General features: G+C 38.6%; 1 protein-coding gene across 1 annotated transcript in view; it reads right to left on the minus strand.

Annotated features, from left to right (window-relative positions):
* Window positions 1-14,746, minus strand: part of DNAH12 (dynein axonemal heavy chain 12) — a 247,019-nt gene that overhangs the window by 117,829 nt on the left and 114,444 nt on the right. The window contains exons 36-40 of the mRNA XM_045992256.1: window positions 11,625-11,744; window positions 9,134-9,322; window positions 7,234-7,385; window positions 2,778-2,916; window positions 950-1,116 (exon numbers count right to left, since the gene is read on the minus strand). Coding sequence (XP_045848212.1) covers window positions 950-1,116; window positions 2,778-2,916; window positions 7,234-7,385; window positions 9,134-9,322; window positions 11,625-11,744 — 767 coding nt within the window. The remainder of the gene's footprint in view (window positions 1-949; window positions 1,117-2,777; window positions 2,917-7,233; window positions 7,386-9,133; window positions 9,323-11,624; window positions 11,745-14,746) is intronic.

The following is a 14,746-nucleotide window of genomic DNA, read 5'->3' on the forward strand; positions in this document are numbered from 1 at the left end:
TGTTGGAAACTAACCACGGTGTCATAACAATGGGATGGAGGGTGGGCACCTAGGTGGCTCATTCAGTTCAGCATCCACTCCTGATATTGGTTTAGGTCATGAGATCTGGCCCTGCACTGGGCTCTGCACTCAGCAGGGAGTCTGGTTGAAGATTCTCTCCCTCTACTTCTCCCCCCTCACAGCACATGCATGCATTCTTTCTCTAAAATAAATAAATCTTTTTAAAAAAATGGGAACGAAGGGAGAGGAGGAGTTATTTATGGAATTGATGTCAAAACCAAGCTATCTCAAGGGTACAACAGTCCCGAATAGTCACAGAAAATACAGAGAATTTAAAATGGCAGAAACATAGAATACTGATTATGGTTACTTAGGTTGAAGACTACCCACAAATTCTCCGCTCCGGGAGAATAGTACTATGAAAGATGTAATCAGTAAGTTATTTTCAAGGATTGAAAATAATAGTTGAAAAGGAAAGAATTTATTCCATTATTGGATAAATTTATTTCTTATACTGGATTATTTATCCCAGTAATCTAACTCCACATTCACAGGAAAGAATGTCATTAAAAAGTACAGAAAAGTCTTCCAAAAATTTCTGTATAAGAAAACCTGAGTAGGGGCGCCTGGGTGGCTCAGTGGGTTAAAGCCTCTGCCTTCAGCTCAGGTCATGATCCTGGGGTCCTGGGATCGAGCCCCGCATGGGGCTCTCTGCTCAGCCGGGAGCCTGCTTCCCCCCGTCTCTCTGCCTGCTTCTCTGCCTACTTGTGATCTCTCTCTCTCACATAAATAAAATCTTTAAAAAAAAAAAAAGAAGAAAATCTCAGTAACCATTTTCTTCTATCAGTAACTTGAAAAAATGTATTACTTTGATGTGAGAAACTAAAATTGAAAAAGAGAACAAAAATGACTTCAGCATGGCTAATTAAAACTCCAGTTAAATAGTTACCAGTGCCCACAGTCAAAAAATTGTCGTAGTAATTCAATAGGAGGTTGAGCTCCATATTTCTCCAATGCAGGCATATTCATGTCATCTATAAAAATTACACACTTCTTCCCCATTGGTGGTCCAAAAACTCCTTTGCGTCTTTTATCCAGTCTAGCCATAATAATATTCTAAAATATAAAGAAGAAGAAGAATATTTAAAGCCATTCTAAACACCAGGGGAAAAAGAATTTAGTCTATATAAGGAAATAATGTCAGGAAGCACTATGTGTGTGTTTACATTTATTCATTTTTAGGGTGATATCAAAGAGCCTTTATTGAAATCCTTTTATGCACTCAGAATTATTATATACAGGGGTGCCTGGGTGTCTGCCTTCAGCTCACATCATGATCCCAGCGTCTGGGGATCGAACCTTATGCTGAGCTCCCTGCTTAGCAGGGAGCCTGCTTCTCCCTCTCCCTCTGCCCCTCCCTGCACTCACACACACACTCTAATAAAAAAATCCTTAAAAAATAATTGTTATATACGTACATATTTATATTGTGCACAAACACAAAATATTTTCCTCGTTGGATACCCCAACATCTCTATTAACTTTAACTTATTCAACATCTAAAAGCCCTAATCTCAATTTGTCAGATTTTGAAATTAAGGGAATTCTATAGGCTTAAAAAACCAGAAATGAGCCCCATAATTCAGGTGAGAATGGACATGAATTTAGGCATGGATGATTATAATAGTGACTAGACAAGGTCTCGTGCAGAAATTTCAACTTGGCACAAAGAAGGGGGTGAACAACCACATGATTCCTATCACATAAGGTCATACAATAGTCCATGGCTTGAAAGATCTTTCATGGACAGAGAGTCAGTAAGCAGCAAATGCCCTGAAAGATCATCTAAGAGAGTCTAGAAGAACAATTCAAAGTTCTCACTCTTTTTCTGTTCATCCCCCAGTCTCTTCTCCAGCTAAGAAAGCAACTGTGGCTTCTTCTTGGGCTTATAAAAAAGGATGGCAAAGCTCAATAATCCAGTATTAATGCAAAAATGTTCCCGTGAATGTGGTTCCAACATTACATGCTCTTGGAAATTGTCAGTTAATTGGTGTGTCTTTTATCCTTTGTTTTTTAAATAGATATGTTTAAAATAATAATTTATAATTCAGGAATTTAATGAATAAAAATGGGAACATAAGATTTTTTAAATGTTCTCTTGAACTTCCATCCTTAAAACTTTTTTTTTTAGGGGTGCCTGGGTGGCTCAGTGGGTTAAAGCCTCTACCTTCGGCTCAGGTCATGATCTCAGGGTCCTGGGATCGAGCCCCACATCGGGCTCTCTGCTCCGCGGGGAGCCTGCTTCCTCCTCTCTCTCCGCCTGCCTCTTTGCCTAGTTGTGCTTTCTCTCTGTCAAATAAATAAAATATTTTTAAAAAAACAACTTTTTCTTAAAAAAGATTTTATTTATTTATTTATTTATTTATTTATTTATTTGACAGAGAGAGACAAAGCAAGAGAGGGAACACAAGCAGGGGGGATGGGAGAGGGAGAAGCAGACTTCCTGCTGAGCAGGGAGCCTAATGCAGGGCTCAATTCCAGGACCCTGGGATCATGACCCAAGCCGAAGGCAGACATCTAAAAATTGAGCCACCTAGGCACCCTTGTCCTTAAAACTTTTTAAAAACTTACTTCTAATGCCAAAAACAATGGTTCTGAAATTTTGTTTAAATTTATAGAAGACTTACACAGCTGCTTATTTAATATACAAATTTTAAACACTAATCAAATAAAGCAAAAAAAAAATCATGGACCCATATTTCTGGCTTTAAACTAACCTGAACCTGGTTGGCGCTGGTCCGTGCAGAGAAATTAACATAAAAAGGGAAATACCGGTCCTTTTCCAAGTGATTCATTAGTTTATCCTTCACATACACTGATTTTCCTGTACCCGTCGGACCCACGAAAAGCAATGGCCTTTATGAAAACAATGAACATATCATTAAAAAAGAGAAAAAGCCAGAATACCATTTCTACTACAGAAGGATGAAATCTGTTGAAAACTTAAGTAATGAAATCACCTTCATCTAAAGATTCACATTTTAATCTACCACTGTTATTTCATGTGAGACCGGTGAAAGTGATGATTGGTACACACTTTTGCTTCCTTTACTGAGACTTTAGTAGTAACAAACTATTATCTGGACAGATGTAACATTTCTATACTCCAAAAAACACTCATAAACAAGTAATAACATGCTTTGCTTTTCAGCAAAGAAAACTAAAGTTTGTCTCCTCAGAAAAGTGATGTATTCACACTTTTTATTTGGAGGTAGAGGCAAGAGGGTGCATTGTGGAAGAGACAAGTAAGATGACACTAAGACCGGTTTAGGCTGTTTCAGAGTTACCAAAAACTAAGTGACAGTGAAGTCTAATGCTAATAGTTACATTATACATGTTGATAGAACTTTAGAATCTAAAATAGCATTTTAGAACGGCCTTTAGAATCATTTGTCCAAAAGCAAACTCTAAGGAATTCTCCCTTCAGTGGGGCCTCAAGGCAGGGCTTCTCATTCTTGAGTGATCATAATTAATTTAAAAAGGAAAAAAATCCTCTGAATTTATGTCCACAGAACTCTGGGGAATTCCAGTGTAGAAATACTGTTTACTGATTAAAAATGTAATACTGACCCTTTGATGGATAACTTGGCATCATCCAATACACAAAGATAAACACAAGGACTGGAGCTAAAACTGAGCACCAGAGGTCATGTAAGGGACCCAAATTATGGTAATACTAATTTTAAAAATTATCATCGAAGTACAAACATAAAATTAAAGTTCTTTTAGAACTACAGTGGCCCCTGAAAGTTCACCTACATGTTTCAGTCTGATTAACAGTTGCCTTATGGAAATTTATTTTAAAAATTTTTTAAATAAAATACTATGCTGAACTTGGGGTCCAGGGACCAATTGAAGAAATTTTTAGACAGTGTTCAGAGAACCTGTGAACTTGGATGACAAAGGGTTATATACTTACTTTTACTATCCGTAACTAAAATGGAGCAATTGTATCAATCATCATTAATAGAAATCACAGATATTATTCTAAATATTACAATGGTTACAGATATCTCAAAAATATCACTTACACTTATTATTCCTTTGAAATTACGATAGGCATCAGACCCACTGCTAGATTGTATTAATGTGTCAGTAAAGCAGCATATGTATTACTACCATAGCTCAAATCTGTTAATCAAGTCAAAAAATGGGCAGAAGACATGAACAGACACTTCTCCAAAGAAGACATACAAATGATTAACAGACACATGAAAAAATGTTCAACATCACTAGCCATCAGGGAAATTCAGATCAAAACCACACTGAGATACCTTACCTTTACCCAGTTAGAATATAGCAAAAATTGACAAGGTAAGAAACAACAAATGTTGGAGAGAATGTGGAGAAAGGGGAACCCTCTTACATTAATGGTGGAAATGCAAGTTGGTACAGCTACTTTGGAAAACAGTGTGGAGGCTCCTCAAAAAGTTAAAAATAGAGCTACCCTAGGACCCAGAAACTGTACTACTGGGTATTTATCCCAAAGATACAGATGCAGTAAAAAGGGGCACATGCACCCTAATATACATAGCAGCAATATCCACAATAAGCCAAACTGTGGAAAGAGCCAAGGTGCCCTTCAACAGAAAGAATAGATAAAGAAGATGTGGACCATATACACAATGGAATATTACTCAGCCATCAGAAAGGATGAATACCCAACTTTTGCATCAGCATGGACAGAAATGGAGGAGATTATTCTGAGTGAAATAAGTGAAGCAGAGAAGGTCAATTATCATATGATTTCACTTATTTGTAGAACATAAGGAATAGCATGGAGGACATTAGGAGAAGGAAGGGAAAAATGAAGGGAGGGGGAAACCAGAGGGGGAGATGAACCATGAGAGACTATGGGGTGGGAGGATGGTGAGCCTGGTGGTGGGTACTAAGGAGGGCACAGATTGCATGGACCACTGAGTGTTATACACAAACAATGAATCATGGAACACTACATCAAAAACCAATGATGTACCATATGGTGACTAACATAACACAATAAAAAAAAAAGGAAGAAAAATTTGTTTAATATTTTAATGTGTTTCAATAATATGTCCTTTCTTTTGTAACTATTTGTATGTATTCATTTAAAAGCATTATCCTAAAAAATTTTTAAAAATTTTTAAAAAGCATTATTCTCAAAAGCTTCTGCACAGCAAAGGAAACAGTCAACAAAACAAAAAGGCAACCCACGGAATGGGAGAAGATATTTGCAAATGACAGTACAGACAAAAGGTTGATATCCAGGATCTATAAAGAACTTCTCAAACTCAACACACACAAAACAGATAATCATATCAAAAAATGGGCAGAAGATATGAACAGACACTTCTCCAATGAAGACATACAAATGGCTATCAGACACATGAAAAAATGTTCATCATCACTAGCCATCAGGGAGATTCAAATTAAAACCACATTGAGATACCACCTGACACCAGTTAGAATGGCCAAAATTAGCAAGACAGGAAACAACGTGTGTTGGAGAGGATGTGGAGAAAGGGGAACCCTCTTACACTGTTGGTGGGAATGCAAGTTAGGGCAGCCACTTTGGAGAACAGTGTGGAGATTCCTCAAGAAATTAAGAATAGAGCTTCCCTATGACCCTGCAATTGCACTGCTGGGTATTTACCCCAAAGATACAGATGTAATGAAAAGAAGGGCCATCTGTACCCCAATGTTTATTGCAGCAATGGCTACGGTCGCCAAACTGTGGAAAGAACCAAGATGCCCTTCAACGGATGAATGGATAAGGAAGATGTGGTCCATATACACAATGGAGTATTATGCCTCCATCAGAAAGGATGAATACCCAACTTTTGTAGCAACATGGACGGGACTGGAAGAAATTATGCTGAGCGAAATAAGTCAAGCAGAGAGAGTCAAGTATCATATGGTCTCACTTATTTGTGGAGCATAACAAATAACATGGAGGACATGGGGAGATGGAGAGGAGAGGGAGTTGAGGGAAACTGGAAGGGGAGATGAACCATGAGAGACTATGGACTCTGAAAAACAACCTGAGGGTTTTGAAGGGGCGGGGGGGTGGGAGGTTGAGGAACCAGGTGGTGGGTAATAGGGAGGGCACTTACTGCATGGAGCACTGGGTGTGATGCCAAAACAATGAACACTGTTATGTTGTAAATAAACAAATAAACAAACAAACAAAAAGCATTATTCTGATAAATGGTTTATGGCACAGAACCACTGCAAATTCTCAGAATTTGTAAGTCCCTTCCTTGCCTTTTTCTTTTCAATATTAGCCTCGAAATGCAAAAACGTAACAAATAAGCACTGAGTAATGTACAGAACTGTTGAATAGCTATACTGCACACGGGAAACTAATATAACACTGTATGTTAACTACACTGGATTTAAAGTGGTTTTTTTTTTAATGGAACAATAGGGATACAATAATATTCCCTCATGAGCTATTTTTCCTGTGTGTGTGTGTGTGTGTGTGTGTGTGTGTGTGTTTTATTAAACAAGATAAAATTGTCAGAAAATTCACTAAGAAACAGGTTCTTCTTATTCCTAAGATTTATTTATTACTTATTTGACAGAACGAGAGAGCACAACTAGGGGGAGCAGCAGAGGGAGAGGGAGAAGAGCAGGGAGGTTGAGGCGGGGCTTGATCCCAGGCCCCTGGGATCATGATGACCTGAGCCAAAGGCAGCTGCTTAACTGACTGAGCCACCCAGGCACCCCAAGAAACAGGTTCTTCATCAGAAACAAACCAACCATGACATTCATGCATATTATATAAGTTTGTCTAGTTTAAATAGTATTAATGATAAATTATGCCTAATGTTTTAAAAGAAAAATAACTACAAGAATGTTATTAGGAAAGCTGGTATAACTATGTATACAGCACATGCCAGGCTTTTGATCAGTTTCCTGTCATCTTTGATGTGCTCTTCTAAGTCTGAGATTTCCACGTTCATCTTAAGTTATGACTCTTGATTTTGGCTCAGGTCATGATCTCAGGTTTGTGAGATCGAGCCCCATATCAGGCTCTATGCTGCCTTCTTGGGATTCTCTCCCTCTGCCCCTTTCTTCCACTCTCTCCCTCTTAAAAAAAAAAAAAGAAAGAAAAGAAAGAAAGAAACCTTATGATGCTATTAGAATGGCACTGTTATATTTAAAATGCATGTCCATTACACAGTTTCTTACTTTGCATAGGTAATACTCAAATCCATTAGAAATGTATATCTAATTGTGTCCATTGTAGGGACTATGATATCTTGAATCTTGACACGTTTTTCTCCTAAATTAGTACTTTTAATTAATTCATTCCAATGGAGCCAGCGACCTCGGTTTTTCAACTACAAGAGAACATAAGTTTTAAAATATAACAATGCACTTGATATCAGAAAGGCTCTCTAACATATTGATATCATATTTGTTTTTCAAAACCATAGTTTATCATCATAATAAAACCTTATAGTAACGATTCACCTAAAATAATGTATATAACATTTTATAGTCTTAAAGTAGATAAGCACCCATGAATCCACCACCCAATTTAAGAAACAAAAATTTTTCTTTGGATTAATTATCCCTCTGCTTCAATGTAATGGCTGACAAAGAATTTTCCTATTTCCTGGCAAATTGTACATGTATATGGTATGTGTCTGGATGTTGGTAATTTTGCACATTTCTTTAGTAATTCATATTCTTAATTTTTTAAGTTTTAGCTTTCATTTCTGCCATATATGCACATATTTTAGAGTCAGAACTTTTAAAGAGGTTGAGAAAAACAGCAGTTTCCCACTCTCATTTTCTCTTCACCAGCCACTATATTTTACCTCTTTAAGCTGGACATTTGGGGATTCATTCCCAACTCAAAGATATGCTTATGTTATTGCCTCCTGATTTTTTGGTTTTAGAGATGATTTTAATGACTTCCCACTGTGACTAATGAGGATGAAACACTCTCTTTCTGGTCATATTTTAAAAATTCTGTATTAGCATGGTGTTGGGAAAGACTTCCACACTGGTAGTTAAGAGAGCTAGATTCAGGTCCTGGTTTTGCTAGCCAGTTGCCTTTCTAGGCTTGCCTCTTTATCTGTAAATCCCGAGATTTAGGGTAAGTTGTACTTAAGGCTCTCTGCAGATCTTATGTCTCTGTGAAGCAAAATTTGCATGAATCAAATGATTATTCAGATGCCTGTTGTTTAAAAGAATCTTTTTGTGAATATTTTGTGTTTTTTTCCATTTTATTTATTTTTTCAGCGTAACAGTATTCATTCTTTTTGCACAACACCCAGTGCTCCATGCAAAACGTGCCCTCCCCATTACCCACCACCTGTTCCCCCCACCTCCCACCCTTGACCCTTCAAAACCCTCAGGTTGCCCCAACCTCCCACCCCTGACCCTTCAAAACCCTCAGGTTGTTTTTCAGAGTCCATAGTCTCTTATGGTTCGCCTCCCTTCCCCAATGTCCATAGCCCGCTCCCCCTCTCCCAATCCCACCTCCCCCCAGCAACCCCCAGTTTGTTTTGTGAGATTAAGAGTCATTTATGGTTTGTCTCCCTCCCAATCCCATCTTGTTTCATTTATTCTTCTCCTATCTCCCTACCCCCCCCATGTTGCTTCTCCATGTCCTCATATCAGGGAGATCATAATTTTTTAAAGTGGAGAAAATTAGATTTAATTTAAAATCTATAAACTGTAAAATAGCCCTAAAGAAAGTTTATCTAGAGCCACCACTGGGTGGCTCAGTGGGTTAAAGCCTCTGCCTTCGGCTCAGGTCGTGATCCCGGGGTCCTGGGATCAAGCCCTGCATCAGGCTCTCTGCTCTGCTCGGCAGGGAGCCTGCTTCCTCCTTTCTCTCTCTGCCTGCTTCTCTGCCTACTTGTGATCTCTGTCTGTCAAATAAATAAATAAAATCTTTAAAAAAAAAAAAAGTCTATCTACACGGTCCACAAGTTAAAGGTGGAGAAACTAAAGAGAAGGGACAAAATCGCCAACCACAGAGGTCAAAACATCACTAGGATGGGAACCTGGTTCTGCCTTTTGATCCAATACTTGGAGTTTGAGAACTTATCATAACAAACATTTTATATCGTACCTCATACATGTAGTCATAAACCAGACCTTTTTCATCAAACTGGCACTCCCATTTACCCACAGAGTCAGGCACTGGGTTGTATCCGTCTCTTCCCTGTATGATTGACCGTAGGAAAGTATCAAAAACGAACCGACCATTTGTATCACAACTTGCGCCAATGGACCAAATCAAAGAAAACATAAAGCTAGCCTATTGGTTAGGAAAAAAAAAAGTTTAATTAAAACTAATTATTTAAAAGAAATTTTTAACAAATTAAAATTTAACATATTAAGGGGACCTTATGGTTAACATATTTGGAAAAGGCCAGGTCTGCAAGTGGAATGGAGCACAGCTAAGTCACAGAATTATTTCTCTGGCATTATCTATCTAAATGTAAAATGCCCATAGCAGGGCCCCTGGATAGCTCAGTTGGTCAGGCATCTGACTCTTGATCTCGGCTCAGGTCTTAATCTCAGGGTTGTGAGTTCAATCCCCATGTTGGGCTCCATGCTGGGTGTGGAGTCTACTTAAAAATAAATAAATAGGGACACCTAGGGGCTCAGTGGGTTAAGCTTCTGCCTTCGGATTAGGTCATGGTCTCAGGGTCCTGGGATTGAGCCCTGCATCGGGCTCTCTGCTCAGTGGGGAGCCTGTTTCTCTCTCTCCACCTGTTTTTCTCTCTCCCGGCCTCTCTGCCTACTTGTGATCTCTCTGTCAAATAAATAAATAAAATCTTTTTAAAAATTAAATAAATAAATGAATGAAAACATAACATGCCCGTATCAAATGATTTAGGAATTCCTCTTTAAGGAGTTTATCCTTAAATATATTCCCACCTGTCAAAATGATGTATGTATAAGAACATTCACTGCAGCACTGTCTGTGCAGCCAAAAATAAGAAGCAACTGTTTTCAATTGGGGTCTGTTTAATGAGATTACATTGGGTATACTGGACTACATGGCAGCTGTTTAAACAAGTAACTCAGTAAGCATGTGGATATGGAACAATCTCCAAGATATACTGCAAGAAAAGATGCAAATCAGTATGTGTAGTACACTCATGTATAAAAATGTATTAAAGGAGCCAATGGATCAAATACCTCTAGCAGGCTACCTAAGGCACTGATAAGAGTGGTTTCCTTGAGGGTGATTATGGCATTGATATGGATAGAAAGCCTACTTTCAGCTTTTGAATTTTACTCTAGGTACATGCTTTAGCCAGTTTAAAAAATCTTTCAAATACACGCATACATGCACACACACACACACACACACACACACACATATATCATCAAATATATTTTTCTTTTTTTTTTAAATAACTTCTTACCCAGTGTGGGGCTTGAATTCACCACCCTGAGATCAAGGGTCACATGCTCTACTGACTGAGCCTGCCAGGTGCCCCTCAAATATAGTTTAAGAGGAAATTTTTAACCAGTTATCAATTTATATTAGTCTTTAAAAGTAATTCTGAGCCATTTAAAAAATTAAGGGAGTTTAGGCTTTCATCCAATAGGATGAAACTTTATATGGATAGACAGAGATATAGACACAGATATAACATGAAGGTCGTATATATAGGTCTATCTCTCTATATACAGATACAGATATAACATGAAGGTTATAAAAGTGAACTATTCCTAAAATACTTTTATTTTACAAATAGGTAACATGGATAGGTATGGAACAATATTAAAAACTAGTTCTGTGACAGGCAGTTCCAAACTTTGGGAGAAAAAGGAATATAAATAAACTATGCTTCAAACATGTATGTTCAATTTCTTCTAATAACGGTGAAAAGGGAGGAGGAAAGGCGGTGATGATCAGCAGGGAACCCTGGAATGTGAGGTGTCTGAGATAGAGGACTTTCGTGTTGACAAGGTGAAGGGGAAGAACTGGGAGGGCACCACTATCACCACAAGCAGAAGATAAGGTAGACTCAGTAAAGAAGATGAATGTATTTCTGAATAAGGTAGCAAATGGGAAAGAAACACAGACCAGGGAAGAGAACCAAATACCTCTTTCCTCTGGATCCCTTAGAGTCCTGTTCTGTGGTCTTCTCTGACCTCTAGACATTAGCTACCTGAAGCCCTGACTCCCCGTCTAGCGATGTGCTCTATGAACCCTGCTGGCAATGCTCCACCCAGCTGGTTGGATGCCTGTTTCTGGTTTCTTACAGCCACCTTTTAGCAGCCTACATCATGACTTAAACTTAAGACAAAATCAATTCACCGAAAGTTGCTAATGGATTAATATTAAGACACCTTACTGTTTATCAAATTATGATCTTTCATAAAGAAGAAAACTATTTGGGTTCATTTGCACATATTTTACTTTCTTTAAAATGTTTTTTAAGTCAGAATACCAGGTCAGGACTATTTCAATGCCTTCAGCTACCCCTTTGGTGCTCACCAAAAAAAGCACTGGATATTATGTCTTCCTCAATGCAATGATCATTTCCAGAGGCAAATTTTATTCTGCAAATAAAAATCATATTAAGTATAAAACCTACCATAATCCAAACACGAATATGCTTGCTTGTAGGATCATTTTCCAGGACATTACAGAGTAGTACTTCGAACAGGCGTGTGAGAGATACAACTGCATTGCTATCACTTGTAGGAATCAGTTCCTGCAAAGTGAAAAGAGTAAGATACTTTACTTTCATCTTCTTTGGAAAACAAAAAAACAAATATTTCATAAAAAATGACAAGTGTGGGTGAGGATGTGGAGAAAAGGGAACACCTGTGCACTACTGGTGGGAATACAAATGGTGTAGACACTCTGGAAAACAGCATGGAGGCTCTTGGAAAAAATTGAAAATAGGAGTCCCATGTGATCCAGTAATTCCATTTCTGGGTATTTACCCAGAGTAAATTAAAACACAAATTCAAAAAGATATAAGCACACCTGTACATTGCAGCATTATTCACAATAGACAAGATATGCAAGCAACCCAAGTGCCCATCGATAGATGAATGAAGAAGTATGGTGTATATACAATGGAATGTTACTCAGCCTTAAAAAAAGAAAGATCTTGCCTTCTCAACAACTTGGATGGACCTACAGGGTACTATGCTAAGTAAAATAAGTCAGACAGAAAATGAAGTTAATGGAATGAATTTGTATCTTGGAATCATCATTCTGGTAGAAGATGTAGACTAGACTAGAACAGCTCTATTATGTTGATTCAGGTAGGAAATTACAAAGGTCAGAACTGAGGCTATCATAAGAGGAAGGAGGGGTGGTTAGAGGAACCTGGATGGAGAGGAGAAGAGAGGACAGACAAAAGTTAGCAAGAAGGAAAAAGTCAATAGATGCTGGGGACTAACTAGATGTGAAAAATATGGGAATAAATTATGAGAAGAAAATCCATCACTCATCAGAAAGATGGTTTAAAAAAAAAAGAAAGATGGAGCCTATCTTCTATTATTTGCAACACATAGTATTAGAGTTTTAAAATGAAAAAATTGAAAAATGACTTTATATTTTCTCTCTGAAGACTGTACAAAATTATCATGAAGTGGAATTCATTTTCTCTTATGTGCAGAATATTTTTCTGATCTCTAAAATACTATTTTGGGGTGAAAAAAAATCTACTGAATAGCCCTTTTCCCTTACCAGTATCAATATACTTACACATAAGTGACTAATGTGTGTGAATGTGTGTGTATGTGTGAGGGGGGTTGAAAGGTGGTCCTCAAAAATAGAACACCGGAGGAGTCAAGATGACAGAGAAGTAGCAGGCTGAGACTACATCAGGTAGCAGGAGATCTGCTTTATAGCTTATCAAATCATTGCAAACACCTATAAATCCAATGGGAGATCAAAGAGAAGAAAAACAGCAATTCTAGAAACAGAAAATCAACCACTTTCTGAAAGGTCGGAGCAGCAGAGAAGTGAATCCAAAGCAACAGGAAGATGGGGTGGGGGGGGGGGGCGGCTCCCAGCAAAGCAACGGAGCACAATATCAGGACTTTTAAAAGTCTGCTCCACTGAGGGACATCGCTCCAGAGGCGAAATCGGAGTGAAGCCCATGTGGGGTCAGTGTGGCCCCAGGTCTCGCAGGGTCACAGAAGGATCGGGGGTGTCTGAGTGTCACAGAGCTCGCAGGTATTAGACCAGGGAAGCTGGCTACAGAGACAGAGCCGAGGACTGAGCTGTCAGCTCAGGGTTACCTTGAACCAGTCGCAGGCTGGTGAGCTCAGAGCACGGCCAGAGGCCAAGGAGACGGGAGTGATTGGGCTCTTTTCTCTGAGGGTGCAGTGAGGAGTGGGGCCCCGAGCTCTGGGCTCCTCCAGGCCGGAGACTGGGAGGCGACCATTTTCATTACTGTCCTCCGGAACTCTACGGAAAGCATTCAGGGGACAAAAGCTCCTGAAAGCTAACTCAAGCGGATTACTTAGCCCAGACCCTGGTAAGGGCGGTGCAATTCTGCCTCGGGCAAAGACACATAAGAATCACTACAACAGGCCCCTCCCCCAGAAGATCAACAAGAAATTCAGCCAAGACCAAGTTCACCTACCAAGGACAGCAGCAGAATTCCAGAGGAGAAAGCAAAGCACAGAACTCATGGCTTTCTCCCCATGATTCTTTAGTCTTGCGGTTAATTTAATTTTTTAATTTCATTTTTTTCTTCTGCTAATTTTTTTTAACTTTTACCTTTTTCTTTTTTAACGTTTTTTTACTAGTTTATCTAATACATATTTTTTTCTTTTTTCTATTTTTCTTTATATGTTTTCTTTAATTTTTTTTTTCTGAACTTCTGTTTATCCCCTTTCTCCCCCCCCAACAATTTGGGGTCTCTTCTGATTTGTTTAAAGTGCATTTTCCTGGGGTCTTTGCCACCCTTTTAGTATTTTACTCGCTCCTTCATATACTCTTATCTGGACAAAATGACAAGGCGGAAAAACTCACCACAAAAAAAAGAACAAGAGGCAGTACCGAAGGCTAGTAATCTAATCAATACAGACATTGGTAATATGTCAGATATAGAGTTCAGAATGACAATTCTCAAGGTTCTACCTGGGCTTGAAAAAGGCATGGAAGATATTAGAGAAACCCTCTCTGGAGATATAAAAGCCCTTTCTGGAGAAATAAAGGAACTAAAATCTAACCAAGTTGAAATAAAAAAAGCTATTAATGAGGTGCAATCAAAAATGGAGGCTCTTACTGCTAGGATAAATGAGGCAGAAGAAAGAATTAGTGATATAGAAGACCAAATGACAGAGAATAAAGAAGCTGAGCAAAAGAGGGACAAACAGCTACTGCACCACGAGGGGAGAATTTGAGAGATAAATGACACCATAAGACGAAACAAAATTAGAATAATTGGGATTCCAAAAGAAGAAGAAACAGAGGAGAGCAGAAGGTATATTGGAGAGAATTACTGGAGAGAATCTCCCTAATATGGCAAAGGGAACAGGCATCAAAATCCAGGAGATGCAGAGAACCCCCCTCAAAATCAACAAGAATAGGTCCACACCCCGTCACCTAATAGTAAAATTTACAAGTCTTAGCGACAAAGAGAAAATCCTGAAAGTAGCCCGGGAAAGAAGTCTGTAACATACAACGGTAAAAATATTAGATTGGCAGCAGACTTATCCACAGAGACCTGGGAGGCCAGAAAGAACT

This window comes from Meles meles, chromosome 20 (assembly GCF_922984935.1).
Source record: "Meles meles chromosome 20, mMelMel3.1 paternal haplotype, whole genome shotgun sequence".
Taxonomy (NCBI): domain Eukaryota; kingdom Metazoa; phylum Chordata; class Mammalia; order Carnivora; family Mustelidae; genus Meles; species Meles meles.